The sequence below is a fragment of the Haliaeetus albicilla genome, chromosome 10 (genome assembly GCF_947461875.1).
Source record: "Haliaeetus albicilla chromosome 10, bHalAlb1.1, whole genome shotgun sequence".
NCBI classification, from domain to species: domain Eukaryota; kingdom Metazoa; phylum Chordata; class Aves; order Accipitriformes; family Accipitridae; genus Haliaeetus; species Haliaeetus albicilla.
In genome coordinates this window covers 176,601-192,289 of record NC_091492.1, presented here as the reverse complement: position 1 = coordinate 192,289, position 15,689 = coordinate 176,601, and the positions used below count along the sequence as shown (strand labels likewise).

Sequence of the window (15,689 nt, the reverse complement as noted above, 5' to 3'; positions counted from 1 at the left end):
CAGCGGAGGGATTCGACTCGCGCAAGTGCTCAGTGGTACTCCCGATAGGCGCCCGCCGGTACCCGCCCCCCGGCGCGGAGGTTCCGGCAGTACAGCGTTCCGGCTGCGGCTGCCCCTGCCGTCAGCCCCGCCTCTACGGGGGACGGGAGCCGCTCGGCTGAAAGACACCGCGCAGGGTCGCGGGCGGGCGAAGGGGGTCTCCGGTTCTCTAAAGGCCAGGCGGCGGTGGCGCCTCCGTGAGGGAGGGTCGGGCCGAGGCTGAGCCCGGTCCCGGTCCCGGTCCCAGGGGCTGCGGTCCTGCCGCCGCGTTCCTGCGGGGCGGCGCAGCCCCGAGGGTAAGCTGGCCCGGCGTCGGTCCCAGGCGGTGCCCGCAGACCCTTGCGGAGGCGGCTGCTCTGGGGCTGGCGATAGCCCGCGCGGGGAAGCAGCCCAGAGGCCCCCCCACTCTGCGGGGCGGGGCGGTTCATTTCTAAACGGACGCATGAGTTCACAGCGCACGTGGTGGCTTTTAAATTAATAGTAAAATCGTGATTTTTGACCTTGCAGGGTAAGCGAGATTCTGGTGAGCTCGGGTAGCGCAGGGGCAGCCGCCTCCCGACCCGGGCGGTGGGGCTCGGCAGCTGCCAGCGGAGGGGGCCGGGGCTCGGCGCCGCTTCCCGGGCCGCCCGCCGGGGTACGCGAGGCCGGCAGCTGGCACGGATGACCTCCTTCGGGCGGGCAGGAGCTGCCGGCTGGGACGGATCCATGAAAAACAGGTGAGGCGCTTCCGATAACGAACAGCTGGCCCCGGGGGGTGCAGGCGACGTCTCGGACAGCCAGCGCGGCACTACCGCCGCCGGGCCGGGCCGGGGGCTTCCCGCGGCGGGGCCGGGCCGGGCCGGGGGCTTCCCGGGGCCGTGCCCGTGCCCGTGCCCGCGCCCGTGCCCGCGCCGCGCGCTCTGGCGGCGCCGCCATCTTGCCCGTCTGTCTGTCCGTCCGGCGGCCCTTTGTCTGTCTGCGGCTTCCCGTCGTCTGCAGCGGGACCGGGTAAGGCGGGCCGGGCCGCGGGCCGGGAACGTCCGCCCGCGAGGGGCGGGCCAGATCCCGCCGTCCGCCTGAGGGGCGGCAGCGTCGGTCCTTCTGCCTGCGAGGGGCCGGGCCGGTCTGTCTATCCGGGCTGTCGGGCTGGGTCTCCGTCGCATCCTCGGGGGCCCGCCCGCTCTGGGTTCCCCCGTCCGTCCCTCTGCCGGGGGAGCGGGGTCCGTTTGTCTGCGTGTCCGTCCGCTTATGGGCTCCTCCTGCCGCCTCCCGTGTGCCGGGGCTGCCGGCTGGATCCCTCTGTCAGCGGGAGGCTGAGGGTGTCCCCGTGTCCGTCTGTCGGCGGGAGGCTGACGGGATCCCCGCGTCCGTCTGTCGGCAGGAGGCTGACGGGTGCCCCGTGTCCGTCTGTCCAGGGGGAAATGGGTTCAGCTCCTCCTTTTGTCTGACTGTCTGAGAGGACCGTTGGGATTGATTCCTTCCTCTGTCAGTCTGAGGACAAGGAGTTGGTGTTTCCCCCCTTGTAAAGTCTGAGGGGGTCGGTGTGTCCCCCCGTGTGAGGGCAGGCGGTGTGTCCCCACCTGCCTGTTCCCAGCCCTGCCTGCCCAGGGAGGCCCTGGCAGCAGCGGGGAGGGCACAGCAGCCCCGGTGAGGTCGGGCCCTTTGAGGGATGTCTGTCTGAGACCTGTCCCTGGGCTGGCCAGCCGTCCCAGCCGTGTCTGGAGCGGTGCCCGTAGGGCGGCCGGTTCCTTTGTCTGTCTGGGCTGGGTTATCCGATGCCCGACACCAGGCTTCTGGGTGTGGTGGGGCCTTGTGTCCCCTCAGTCTCTCTCTGGGTGGGAGACCAGAGGTAGGGCAGGGTCTGCAGGTTTGATTAGGCTCTTGCCCTGTCGGCCGTGGGAATGGAGAGGAGGGAGCAGGGTGTTTGGACTGAGATTGCAGTCACTCTTGAAGTGGGGCACTCAGCTTTTTGTACGCTGGGGACAGGATTGCTTATAACTTTGCTTGAGAACTGGGTGGGACTGCCCATACACAGTGATTTGTGAAATGCTTGTGGCTCATGTTGGATGCTGGCACTGAGTACGGCTGTAGCGATGTAGAACGAGACCTGTAGACAGAAGGGTGGGGAATGACCCCGAGCCAGCTGCGTTTTGCCAGAGGCTCAGAAGGTTCCAGTGGTGTGTTCCTTCTCTTCTCAGGTGAGCCCTCTGCTGAGGGAACGAACACTCTGTGCTCCCAGGTCAGGGAAACATGTCCCGTCGGAAACAGACCACTCCTAACAAAGTTCACTGTGAGTATTCTGTTACACAGCATTGTGGGATCCTTGCCCTAGCTGGATTGTTGTGGAGTGAGACGGGGAGGAGGGGAATGATGAAAAGGTACAGTGTGGGGGAATGGTGGTTACTCATGTTTCATCTTAGGGACTGTAAGAAGAGAAACTGAGCTTTGTGCATCAGGGGAGCTGGCTGTGTCCTGGCATGGCAGGACAGGGATAGGCTTGAACGAACAACTAATGCTGTAAAGGTAGGTGTGTATGTGCAGGGCCTGTAGCTGTGCTTTGCATTCACACTGTCACAAGTGCAAGTTAGTATACTAAGAAATGCGACTTCAGGGCTCTGGCCTGTCTTGGGTAGGAAAGAAGGTTCTAGGCAAGGTGGTTTGGGTGTGTGGCTGAAAGCCAGGAAGTCCTGGGTTCTGATCTTTGCCCTACCACAGACTCAACTGGACATATTACTTAAGCTCACTGTACCTCGGTTTCCTACCAGATAATGTAAATAAAGCCATTTGCTCTTTCCTTGCAGGGAATGGACAGTGGCTAAGTAATTTACTGGACAGATAAATGCTATCTGTCAGATTGTTCTTGAGCTGAGCTGATAGGACAGATCTCTTTCTCCAGCGTTTGTCAAGACCCTGGCATTTGTTTGATAGTGAAAGGGCTGAAGATGCTGTACATCAGCACTTCTTGTGGGCAGGCTACAGCAAGATGTTAGTGGAGCTGGGAGACACGTATGGATGTTTGGCTGCAAAGGGGAAATTGCATATATATGGCTTTTGTTTGACTGATTGCAGTAGAGGGAAGCTGGGGGGACTGAAGCTATGCCCTTGTTCATACCTAGCTTTGTGGCTGGAGATGCGTTTGGAATTTGGGCTGGAATGAGGAAAACAAATTTCCATTTCTGTAAACATAAGAAAGCAAGGCTGATGAGAGGGCCCTGGGTACTGCTAAGCTGTAGTATCTGTCAGGAGTACGGGACAGGGAGCTGAATGCTGCAGCCCTAACACTGCTTCACTTTGCTGATGCTGCTGGCTTGCACGTCTCTGTGTGTTTCTCTGTGCTGCCTTTTTGTATGGGTACGGCAACAGGAATATGTGCATGCTGTTCTCTGAACTAGGGGGAAATACGCTGTGATATAGCCTAACACTCTTCACACTCAGTGAGTGTGCTGAGGGGAATTACCTTACCAAGTCTGGGACTTGAAAGCCCCATTGACTGCTAGAGCTAGGCATGGGAGAGCTGGCAAAGCTTTCCTTGGTGGCCAGCATAAGAGTCTTGAGGCGTGGCTTTTGGCATCTGCACTGACTTGTGCTCTCCAATTCCTGCTTCTGGGTGCTGGGTTCAACAGTGGGTGGAGTGTAGTTTTGATTTGCCTGATAGTACATTAATGACTTTGGAATTGTCTTCCTTAGAGAAATTTGCTATGTCCTGTGTTTCATCCTATGATGCCAGTAACACATCTTGTGTCCACACACTTTTGCTTCTCAGAGTGCCCAGATATTACTGCTGCTGTTCAGATCAGACTTATATAAGGCATGCACTTATGCTGTCTCCCCTGGTGTAGAGTCATGGTCTCTCATGTATGGAAACCAAGGGATACAACAGCTGTAATGGTGCAGGTAGTTTCCATGGTGTTTAGGTGGGCTTTTTTCTGCACTCCACTGCATAAGGGTTATGTCCTTCAGAAGCTTGTACTATTATATACAAAACTATACATATTATGGAGTTCAGCTGTGCACTATTTTCACAGTGAACATTGCTTTTTAATCTGCAATACAAGTGATTGTATCTCCAGTTTTGGTCTCAGGGGAAGCTATCTGACAAACATGCTACCAACGGGCATGAGGTTGAGGTTATGGCATCTGGTATGCCATAGAGAGGAATTCTGGGACCTGTTCACCTCCTTTACGTGCAGTACATTGCTACAGAGCAACTATTCAACAGGAACCATCAGGAGCAGCAAGTAGGACCACAAGAAAATAAAGGGACCGAAAGATACAAGAAACATGTCAATGGTGATGTCTCCACCTTGGGATGGAAAATCTTGTCTGTCTTATGATGAACACCACCAAATCGTTGGGACTTCTCTGTCTACCTAGCCTGCTGTGTATCTGGAGGGCCCAGAAATGCCATGCAGTGCACTGACGAGGATAATCGGAGAGAGCATCAGCTCCAAGAACTGGGTGAGCCAGCAGAATGAGGAGTCAGGCTGAGACATAGCAGACACGTTACTGAGACTTCTTCACAGGGACTGAAGTGGTTGGGAGGAGAGGAATAAAAGGGACAGCAGGTATGCAGCTTTCTACGCAGTTGTCTGCAGCTGGGGTCTGATTTGGCAGGCTACGGGGCTGGGGAGGTGCTTTTTGGATTTGCATAAATACCACTGTGAATATCTTACTGGACAAATTTGTGGGAGGACGGTGCCTACTTCTTCCTTGCATGGCCACTCCATGTTATCTTCTTTCTTGGATTCACTAGGGCAAGTTACAGCTGCAGATGTCTCCCTGGCTTGCTTGGTGCCATCTCTTTCCAGGGTTACTTTCCAGGCTTGGCATGGCCCCCATTTAACCTTGCTGTCACAACAACATGGTTTGCTGTCCTCACTTAGCACAGAATCACTTTGTTTGGCACGCAGAGTGACCGGCTGGGAAGTTGTGTTGTTACATGTCAAAACAGTTTTAAATGGAAGTTGATGTGTAAGGAAATTCAAAATGCTACAGAAACAATGATAAAAATTGTCTCATTGTGCACGATGGCCAGTCCTTCTACAGTTTTAATTGTAGTTATTTTCTATTTGGCATGGCTGCAGCACAAAATTGGCTCTTAATAATTTAATTTTGTTTTGCCCCATGGTGCATGGAAAACACACCTGACAAAGTGGTAACAAATAAAACTGTAATATTGGAATATACTTATTGCATTGCCCATTCCACATTCAACTGAAAAATACAATGCAGTTACATTGTTCCTGTGGAGATACTGTAATTCGTTCAATTTGGTCTTCATTTTCTCCCAGAGTCTAAAGTATAAAATGTCTCTAAGCATCTGATCTTGCATTCAAGCTCATCCATTGCTGCACTGTCGCTCCATCAGTTATGAGCTACTCGCTGTTCTTGTGCTTGCCAAAAATTTGCTGCAGGTGTTAGCGTGCACTTTTATTTTCTCTCTGTGCTGTCCCATGAGCTGCTTTTCTTTCTATTGCTTGTACCCTTTGCAAGTGATGCTTATTTTAGAACTCTTGAGAACAGCTTTTGTTAGTCAAATTAATTCCCACTTCCTAGCTCTATTTATCATGGTCCCAATATCCCATTAATCCTCTATTTCCTTCCTTCTCCCTCTGACACACACACATATTCTGTGCTCTTCAGTGTTCCCTGAATTCTGCTGTCTATAACATTCCCAGTTTGAAGAGAAAGTATCTTGCAAGAAATAGCACCCAGCATTCAAAACTGAGCAGAAATGTTACTTGCATCAAAATCCTTGGTTCTTAAAGGCTCTGTGGGCTGCCGTTATTAACTCTTTCAATTGTGTTGTTTTTCATTTCAGTAACCACTACAGCAGTGTGGACAACCCAGAATAGCGATGGGGCAGGTGGACTAGATCCACAGTGGTGGAAAGACTTGCAAATTTCAGGTCCAGGAAAGGAACACAGAGAAGACCTACACGAACAGGGACTTTAAATTGATGTACAAGGAGGGAATAAAGTGGCTCATCTCTGAGAGACCTTTCTGTTTAGGAAGGAAGACAGGGGAATGATGCAGTTTCTTTTGATTTTGTTTTGTGGATTTTGGGGTGGGGGTTGTTTGTTTGTGTGTTTATTTTCCAGAACACCTGAGAGTTATCCTGCATTCATACAGTTCAAGAAGGGAAGGGCTCAGGAAAAAAGTCATTTCTGGCTACCAAGTTGATACACCACTATATCCTAGCAGTCGTTACTGTCCCTGTTGCACAGTACTGCAGGGCTGCCCCCTACCTCCATGGCTGCTCACCTGACATCCCACTCATTTAGAAGATAATGGAGAGGAGAACTGGAATGCAGAGCAGAGGCATTTGTATGATCTTTCACCGTCCTACACCTCTAGCTGTTTGTAAAACAAATACAGTAACTTGTTTTTGGTGTTGTGGTCAGCCTGCAGCCCTTTTTGTATTTAATAAAGAAACTTCTGGAGAAGAGTCTGTGAATTCACTATGAACATAACGTCCTTTACTGATAGCAGTGATCCTAAAGCTGTTGCCTGTCTCACTCCTTTCCAAATGAACAGAAGTGTATTCAAAGCGGGGTGGAGGTGGGGGTGTAAGTGTCTGTATGTGAGCATGTGTGTGCAGAAACAATAAAAGTATAATCCTGTACCTATCAAACATTAAAGCTCTAAAGCTTCATCAAAGTAGGACTTGGTCCATCAGTAGATGAACAGGACACTCTTCCCTAAGTTCTTTTTGAGACAATATTAGTTTAACACATAAGAAATTCTGTATAAGCTAAAGATAGTGTTTTTTAAAGGTTTCCTTCCCAATCCCATAATGCCTTTTTAGATACAGGCTAGTGGAGAATGCACAAGATGTCGTCTGCTAACAGCACTGGTTTGGTTAACAGTTTGCATTTCTGGCTATAAGCTGATAGTTCTCTGCACTGCGCTGAATCAATGCTAACTTGGTTATGGGTATGTTGTACAGAAAGGCCACTGGCAAACATGCTCGCTCTCTTAGTTGTTGTGATTGATGCTAGTGTTACTGATAGGAGTTCCCTCCTCAGTCGCCTCATACAAAGATCACAGCTTTTAAAGTCCTACAGACTGTCTGCATAGTCTGTATATCTGAGCAGGAACCTACCTGCCATTAGACTCCAGGCTGCTGCTCCGTGGAAACATAAGCCATCTGGAAGGGGAAAGGGGGAAGAAATCAAACACGTAACTGCTTCCACTAGCAGCTGGGAATTGTTTTGTAACTCTGTCAGAGGTAGCACATCTCCTGCCATAGTTTTACATCTGTCCTGTGTTCTGCAGGCTTCCTCATTTCACCATACTTTGTCTTGCAATCCTTTTTTAGTCTGGGCTTTTATCCTGGTGCTTTGGGGATATCTGCTTCTCGGAGAGACACTGTAATTCTGTAGCGTCCGCTCTTCATACAGTCTGTATCTCAGTCCCACCAATGTGAGGTTGTGGTCCAGACATAAAAGCAGCACTCCGGATTATGAAGACCATTCAGTGCTGGAATGGCTTCTGATGGGGGTACATGTGTCACAGCAGTCATGATGGTACTTGCTCCTTTCAGTGAGAAATAGACTTAGGGTGCTCCTCAGAACCTCTCTTCAGCCTGCATGGATTGTGTTCTCAAGTCTTCTCTACAGAAACCTCTCACATTTCTGAAGCAGAATGATAAATGCCTTCAAATGCTTTTGGAAACCTCCATGGGGATGTTGGGAACTAAAACTCTTCTCCCAGTCTCTGTGAAACTTCTGAAGGTCTTTGAAATCTTCCATAAATTACTGCTTTTTAAAGCACTGCCGGAAATTGCGAGGTAAGCACCACAAAGGCAGTGTGAGTATGAGTATGGGGCAGAGCTGGCTGAAACAGTTTAGCATGTGAGAATATACCTGTCCTTGTAGCAGGACTGGTGCTCTCTCAACGGGTGAGGAATTCAATTCCCTGGTTATGCTGATGCCAGTTGCGGCCCTATACTAAAAAGTACAATTTGCTTCAGAAAGCTATGTTTTGACTTTTGTTTTATGTGAAAAATGCACTGTGTCTTCCTTAGCATTTTAGCATTTAGGCTTTGAGTGGTTCTTAAGAACTCACAAAGCAGTTGATAAATTTAACCCAAAAGCTAGCCTGCTGGGAACTTCAGCACCTTGTCCCAAGCACTCCCAGCTCATCTACTGAGAGAGGTAAATCACAGCTACACCTGGAACAAAGTCATTTCTTTGATTTAATATGAAAATTAATGGTTGCCTTTTATTGTTATTCTTTGGAACCAAAAGGGGGACTTCAGCAGGGACTGCTGTAAGAAGGTGTCTTTCAGAGAAGCACAAATAATTGCTTTCTTTCAATGTGTTTGCCATCTCCTATTGAGTTGCAGTACTAGTGATCAGTGTCTTTCAAGAAAACAGACTGCGAGCTATCCTAAACAAGCATCTCATCTTTCTGTGTTCATTCCCTTAGTTGTCTGTTTTGAGCATATGAAGTGTCACTGAGATTTATTTTAGCCAGAGCCACTCCTGGGCAAGGCAAGGTAGTGAAGCAACTTACGCATCACGTAAGCAGGAAAATACCAGGAAAATACCAGCTCCGAGCACAAACACCTTCTTGAAGGGCAGCTTGTCCTCAGTCCTCCTGGGACAGAAGGTGGTGACAGAGCATGCCAAGGACAACCCCTGGTTTTAGTATTACTGTGGAGAACAGATGAGGTGCCAGGCACTTGGGGAGATACTATTTTTGTGCAAGTTGCCTGTTACAGTAGGGAATAGGACTTGATGATTTAGAAGAGTGATATAGCACTATGCCTGATCTGGGATCCTGCTATAATCCCCAAGTGGCTTCCCCCCTGTCTAGAGCAGTGCTATAGCTCTATTGGCAGATAGCTTGGTAACAGAAAAAGCCACCTGGCTACATATGGCAGATATATGGGAACTCCCAGGTTTTTTTGTGGCTGGAGTGGCATATAAAGAGTGTGCAGAGAGCACCCTGATGCTGGACATTTCCACTAGCAAGACTGTGTTACACACAGGGACTGGACTCACATCATCAGGTACAAGAGGCTGGTGTTGCAGGGTAGGCAAGCAGAGAGGTTACTTAAATGCTTTCTGAGAGGTGACTTCAGAGGTTCTGCACAGTGCAGGTGAGCAGCCCCACACCTGTTGGGTTTTTGGCAAACCTTGGTGGTGAAAGCAATGGAACAGCACCAATCTGACTCTTTGTCCTTGTGGCTGCCAGGGGAGCAAGTCTTTGCAGGGCTGGAGGAGCAAGCCCGCCAAGCCATGATGAAAAACAACTTTCCTGGAGCTCTTGGGGACCAAAGGCCAGCCATTCATCCGCTGCAAGACCCCGACTCCAGCAGCAGTGAGTTCTGCCCCTTCCAATAATGGCAAGGTAGCGGAGTGGGGAGACTCTGACAAGGGGTGAGGCTAGGTACTGCACAGCTTGTGGGGGTCCTCTGAGGACCATCTTCTTCATCTCCTTCTCTGGGCTAGCCCTTGGCTCCTGTGCAGGGCTTTGTAAGCAAATACCAAGAGCCAGGCTTCTCCCTAAGGGAAGGCAAGCCAGGAGCCAAGGACCACTACAACACAGATTGGGCAACAGCCTCACCACCAGGACGCAGTCCCAATTTACCACAGCAGGGTGGTGGTAGCAGCAGCAGATCCAGCTGATGGTCCACTGACTGTCAAGCAAGGCAGGGTGATAGGCTAGATCCAGGAACTCTGCAGAGCACTTCAGGGATTGAAGTGCCCCAGCCTGAGTTTAAATGGAGCCCCTGGTTGGAGGGGGTGGGTAGAGGCCCCAGGTGATGCTGGTCAGGACAATTAAGGCCTATGAGTGCCCTGAGGGTCCTGACACTTGGAATAATTGTTCTGCATGTTCCAGGTGGCAGTGATGACGAGGAAACCACCCAGGATGAAGTTTCTTCCCATACATCTGAGGAGGATGGCTCAATGGTGAAAGTGAAGAAAGAATTAGAGAATGCAGAACAACCTGTGGCTGGAACCCCACTGATGAGAGAAAATGAGGCAAGTGTGTACTGGCTCTGCACTCACCTTAGCCTCCCAGGGAGAGAGAAGGGTACTGTCTAAACATCTCCTCTCCCTTTCATGGTTTCTTACCTTTTTCTCCCTCCCACCTCCTCCAAACAACATCTCCTGGCAGGAGGAAAGGGTATGAAGAGCTCTTGGGCTGCCAGGAACAGGAGATAGCAGGCACAAACTGCCATTCTCCTGGCTGGCCAAGATGATTGTGCAGATTGTGCCCCCTTCCTTCAGTTCTGGTGCTTTTCTCTGACCCACTTCCCCTTCCCTTCTGCTACAGAGCAGGCCTTGCCTACCAGCGCCACTGTGCTGGCAAGAGCCTAGGTGCAAGTGGAGGCCAAGAGGCCTCTGCCTGTCCTCCCTGAAGCAGCAGGAGTTTTGCTCAGGGGCTACATAAAGGAAGTTTCAGACTGCAAGAAGACAAACCAGCCCCAGCGGGACTGGGCACACAGCACTTGATGTGGTCAAGACCTGCCTGCAGTGTTGACTAGATACTAAGTGAGGGTGGGGTGGCTGTAGTGGAGGGGGATCTGTGTGCCTTACACCAAAGTGGCTTTTCCTCCCTGTAGGTGCCCGAGAGTTTGAATGCTGACCCTATGGTGGGACTGTCCCGGTGCCCCCTCTGCCAGCTGGAGTGTGGAAGCAGAGAGCAGCTCATTGCTCACGTATACCAGGTACGGGATGGTTCCAAACTGTGGCATATCTCTGGCCTTAAGCCCCAAATCCAGAAACAACCCAAAGCACAGGGTGGCTTTGTTCTGTCTTTGCAGTCACAGAACTGAGCTTCTAGCTAGGATGTGATTGAAGTTTACAGCAGTAAACTGTGTCCAGAGGGTGTCCTGGGAAAAGAATCAGCAAGGCACTGGCCTGCAGATCTGGAAAACACAACTCTCTCCCAAGGCAGTGTCTGCAAGCAGTTGCAGGCTGAGACCAGGCAGTTCCTTCAGATTAAACATGGAAGCAATTTTTACATCATTCAGTGAGATAAGAAACCTTCCTCCTAATCGCTCAGTGCTTTATTTTGTACCTTTATCACAGTTCCTACCCATGAAAACAGCTGTTCTTCCTCTGAAATGATTCCAGTATTGCAGGAAATCTGTGCTGGTATCTCACAGGTTTTGTTGTCAGTGCTCTCTTCACAGCACATCAAAATCTGTAAAAGAAGGAATGAAACAGAACTGAACTGGCCACTTACCTGCACCAGCTGACTGTCTCCATCTAAGCGCTTCCTCACCAGCATCCTGCCTACTTTTAGTCCAGTCATGCTTTGTCCATCAACAGCAGCTCCTCAGATGCGTTTCTGAAAACAAGGGTCAGGTCTTAGGATCCAAGTGTTTTGGCCTTAATTGTTTCTCTGTAGAAAGGTTTCCTCCTTGCTGTTTGACCTCTGACACCCCAAATGTCTTGAGCTTGGTCTAGGAGCTGTTAGACAGAGGTTTAGTGGTAAAGTGTTCCCATTCCAAGAGGCTGAACTGAATGGTTTGCCGTATCTGTTGAGCTTGCCTCAGACTGGGCAGGGAGCTGGGCAATTTGTAACTAACAACCTAGTGGCTGTTTTGCAGCACACTGCAGCTGTGGTGAGTGCCAAGAGCTACATGTGTCCTGTATGCGGCAGAGCCCTCAGCTCACCAGGATCCCTGGGGCGACATCTCCTGATCCACTCAGAGGACCAGCTGTCAAACTGTGCAGTGTGTGGAGCACGCTTCACCAGCCACGCCACATTCAACAGGTCAGGGTCACCCTGGCTGGTGAGTGGGCTAGGGTACCCACGTTAAAGTTTAGGTGGGTTGCCCTAAATGACACAGAAGTCACAGCTCTGGACCCACTAAAGCCTGTAGAAGAGTTGTGAACACCCTCAGTGAGTGAGATTCCTTTGATCCCTTCCTGCCTGCAGCTCTGCATCACCTGCTAAGACCTCCATGGGCTGTGCTGATAAAAGGGTGTTCCTTAGCAATGTGAAGAACTAGAACTGTGCAGAAAGCACTGGGGTCTCCAGTCACTGGACAACAGTCAGCTGCTTCCCTTGCCCAGCAATCTGTCAGAGTAGGTCTGTACTGCCCAGATAGGTTCCTCATTTCCAGAGCAGGACTACAGGCAGAAACCAAAATGTTCCTTGTTTGTGTCCTGCCTGATGGAAGATTATCCACTGACCAGTAGAGTAGGGCTGAAAGGAGAAATCTGGAGATGATGGGGAGGAGCAGCTTGCTGGCTAATTCCTGCTCTTGCATTCTTCCAACCCAGATACTGCGCTGGGCTAACCTCCTTCCTACCCCTGGATATGATGTTGCTTCATTTTAGTGACTCACATATGTCTGTGGGCAGGGATGGTTTAGCAGAGGCCTCTGTCGTGGGCTGTAGTAGGGGCACTGTTCACTGCAGCCCCCTGGGCAGTCTGAGATGGGGACTCTTCTGTCAGCACCAAGTCTCTGACTCTCTGCTCTTTCTGCTTTCCAGTGAGAAGCTGCCAGAGGTGCTCAGTGCAGATCGCCTGCCGGCACCACAGAGCGAGGGCCCCTCCAGTGTTGAGGGGAAAGACATTGCCTTTCACACCCCTGTGTATCCTGCAGGCATCCTCCTAGTGTGCAACAACTGTGCTGCTTATCGTAAGCTGCTGGAGGCACAGACACCTGGCATGCGAAAGTGGGCACTTCGTCGGCAGAACGAGCCCTTGGAAGTGCGGCTGCAGCGTCTGGAGCGGGAGCGCACGGCCAAGAAGAGCCGGCGGGACAATGAGACACCTGAAGAACGGGAAGTGAGACGTATGCGGGATCGAGAAGCTAAGCGCCTGCAGCGCATGCAAGAGACAGATGAGCAGCGCGCACGGCGGCTGCAGAGAGACCGGGAAGCCATGCGACTGAAACGCGCAAATGAGACCCCAGAGAAACGACAGGCCCGGCTCATCCGGGAGCGTGAGGCCAAGAGGCTCAAGAGGCGCCTGGAGAAAATGGACATGATGCTCCGGGCACAGTTTGGCCAGGACCCCTCTGCCATGGCCGCTTTGGCAGCTGAAATGAACTTTTTCCAGCTGCCAGTGAGCAATGTGGAGCTGGAGAGCCAGCTGCTGGGTAAAATGACCTTTGAGGAGCAGAGCAACAGTGCGCTGCATTAAGCTGCAGCCAAGGACTGTGCCACCTCTGCTGCACCTGCCACAGGTGCGCTAGCAGGCTTCTACACTCGGGAGGCTGCTGTGGGTCCCTGGCTGACTCTCCCTGACAGATGGTTCTGGTTTCCTCCTGAACATAGGAGAACAGAGCTGAGAGATGTCTGCCAAAGTAGCCATGGTGGGAGCAGAGTCTGATGATACAGTCTGCTCTGCAGGCCAGTCACAGCCTGTGAACAGAGGGAAAATAAATTAATGTTCATGTTTATTTAGTCCCCTTCTTTACCTGTTGTGCTTTGTCCTGTTCTTGGACCCTTGCCCCGTAGATGGGTCTGGGCTGCTGCAGTTCTGCTGTAGGTGAAAGCCTACCTCACTAAAAAGGGATCTTGTTTACTGCAGTATGAATTATGGAGCTGAGGACTTCGATAGTCCACAACTCCTCCAGAATTAAATCCCTCGCAGTTTGCGCTCATGAAAAGGAAGCAAAGAAGGATGCCATCTCCCTGAAAATGGCTGTGCACATCCTTTCTCTTAACACTATCATTATGTGCTTATTTGCAGTAGCAGCCATGCAAAAACTAAGAGGAAACTGAGTTCCTGTTCTAAGATACCCCATATAAACACTAACAGAAAGGCTGACTGAGGTAAGCAAACAGCAAACAAGTTTGCTGCTTTACTCACAAGTTAATTTTCACTTAAACAGCATTTCAGTTTTGCAAGTGAAAGAGTTGACTGAATGGTAAACAATAAGGGTAGGTCAGTTCTCTAGTACTGTACGGATTTGCTTTCCCCTTTATTCAGTACTGGTAAGGCCACACCTGGAGTACTGTGTCCAGTTCTGGGGTCCCCAGTGCAAGAGAGGCACAGACATACTGGAGAGTGTCTAGCAAAGGGCCACTAAGATAACTGAAAGGACTGGAACATCTCTCATGAGGAAAGGCTGGAAGAGCTGGGACTGTTCAGCCTAGAGAAGAGAAGGCTTGAGGGAGGAGGGGAAGATCTTACCAATGTGTACAAATACCTGAGGGGAGAGTGTAAAGAAAATGGAGCCAGGCTGTTTTCAGTGGTGCCCAGTGACAGGACAAGAGGTGGTGGGCACAAACAGAAACACAGGGCGTTCCCTCTGAACATCAGGAAATACTTTTTCACTGTGTGGGTGACGGAGCACTGGCAGAGGTTGCCCAGAGAGGTTGTGGAGTCTCCCACCTTGGAGATACTCAGAAGCAGTCTGGACATGGTACTGGGCAGCTGGCTGTAAGTGGCCCTGCTTGAGCAGGGGGGGTTGGACCAGATGGCCTCCGGAGGTCCCTTCCCACCTCAGCCGTTCTGTGACTTCATAGTAAGCCGAGCTTGTTAAACCATTTCAATACAACCAAAGGCAACACTGCTCATCTAGGACCACGGATCACACTCAAGTTATTTGTTCTCATAGTAAATTCCTCTGTGAGCAACAGTGACTTTCAGTGGTCACTGCAGATAACACTGTGGGGCAAGGGGGGGACCATGAGTAAACAGAACCACACAGGTAGAAAAGAAAGTTGCTTTTGCTTCCACACTCAGCAGCAAAACCAATGAAAGGAACGTGAAAAAGGGGTGAGCTACAATGGGAAGCTACAGTAAGCGAGTCTGGAAAAACCTGCCAGAGGGTAGGGAATTTAAACCTTCTTTAGTTTATTCAAGAGGTAGCCAAGGCAAAATGTGATCATAGTCTGTACCTATATGAAAAGGTTCCCATTGCTAATAGAAATCATTATGAAACTACACAACTATGGGAATTAAATCTAGGCATGTTTAAACTGGAAAAGGCAAAACATTAGCACAGAAGGACTCATGGGAGGGCAAAGGGGTGGTACACTCTCCATTATTTGGTTTCTTTAAGAATGAGCATCTAAAAATACATGCTGTAGCTTTGTGGTTTCCAAACATCAGCCCACCAGACACTGGTGTGCCACACATCTATGTTTTGTAGCTTGAAGACCCCTACTGCTTTCGTAGCATCTCCAGTTAAGGTCTGCACTACAGTTCCATGGTGGTCTAAATATGTTGGCAGCTACTGTCTTCTCTCTGATGGCTGTTTCTCTGCATTAAGTTAGAAATGGTGACCACAAGATTCCTACTTGAGATCAGAAGAGTAAAGTTAAAACAAGAAGCAAAACCTTTTGACCAGACTACTTAGAAACCTGATTTTTCCCTCTTTTTTCAGTTTGAAAAACTTTTGATTGAAGCCTCTTAAAGCCCTAGTTAATGCTTACAATAGTGGCCTTCAAAGTGCATAATGCTGCATTTTTTTCATGATAATGATCTAAACTTACAGACAGTCTTGTGGACCCTTGCTACAAAAAGCATTTAATCTTTTCAGTGCTGCAGTTTCCTCCACATGCCACTGTAATCTCGTTTCCTCACCTTACAGAAGCTGTTTTAACATGTCATTCATCACATAGAAGTGACATCCAGGAGCCATCCTTGCCTCTCTCACTTTGGGAAAAGGCATCAGATCTGGAAAAGATCTATTCAGATCCATGTTCCCTTTTCTCCGAACTGATCTCTCCCTTTAACTCTTA

General features: G+C 50.2%; 1 protein-coding gene across 5 annotated transcripts; it reads left to right on the top strand.

Annotated features, from left to right (window-relative positions):
• Positions 1-125: 125 nt before the first annotated feature.
• ZNF821 (zinc finger protein 821) lies at positions 126-13,396 on the top strand. 5 transcript variants are annotated; one of them, XM_069793173.1, is made up of 7 exons: positions 624-755; positions 2,217-2,308; positions 9,223-9,348; positions 9,871-10,013; positions 10,598-10,702; positions 11,591-11,757; positions 12,483-13,396. In XM_069793173.1, exons 2-7 carry the CDS (start codon positions 2,269-2,271, stop codon positions 13,135-13,137), a joined length of 1,236 nt encoding a protein of 411 aa, XP_069649274.1. In that variant the 5' UTR covers positions 624-755; positions 2,217-2,268; the 3' UTR covers positions 13,138-13,396. The 5 variants fall into 5 exon arrangements, 1 of the variants encoding a protein (XP_069649274.1); XR_011326451.1 differs by lacking the exons at positions 9,223-9,348; positions 9,871-10,013; positions 10,598-10,702; positions 11,591-11,757; positions 12,483-13,396 and adding exons at positions 126-335; positions 4,238-4,583; positions 5,840-6,678; positions 6,759-9,183 and having other exon boundaries at positions 547-755; XR_011326453.1 differs by lacking the exons at positions 9,223-9,348; positions 9,871-10,013; positions 10,598-10,702; positions 11,591-11,757; positions 12,483-13,396 and adding exons at positions 126-335; positions 2,439-2,541; positions 4,238-4,583; positions 5,840-6,464 and having other exon boundaries at positions 547-755.
• Positions 13,397-15,689: the final 2,293 nt, after the last annotated feature.

Coding starts and splice junctions, on each gene's coding strand:
- ZNF821 (XM_069793173.1), top strand. CDS start 2,269: ATGTCCCGTCGGAAACAGACCACTCCTAACAAAGTTCACT. Junction 9,349..9,870: donor AGACCCCGACTCCAGCAGCA/GTGAGTTCTGCC, acceptor TGCATGTTCCAG/GTGGCAGTGATGACGAGGAA. Junction 10,014..10,597: donor CACTGATGAGAGAAAATGAG/GCAAGTGTGTAC, acceptor TCCTCCCTGTAG/GTGCCCGAGAGTTTGAATGC.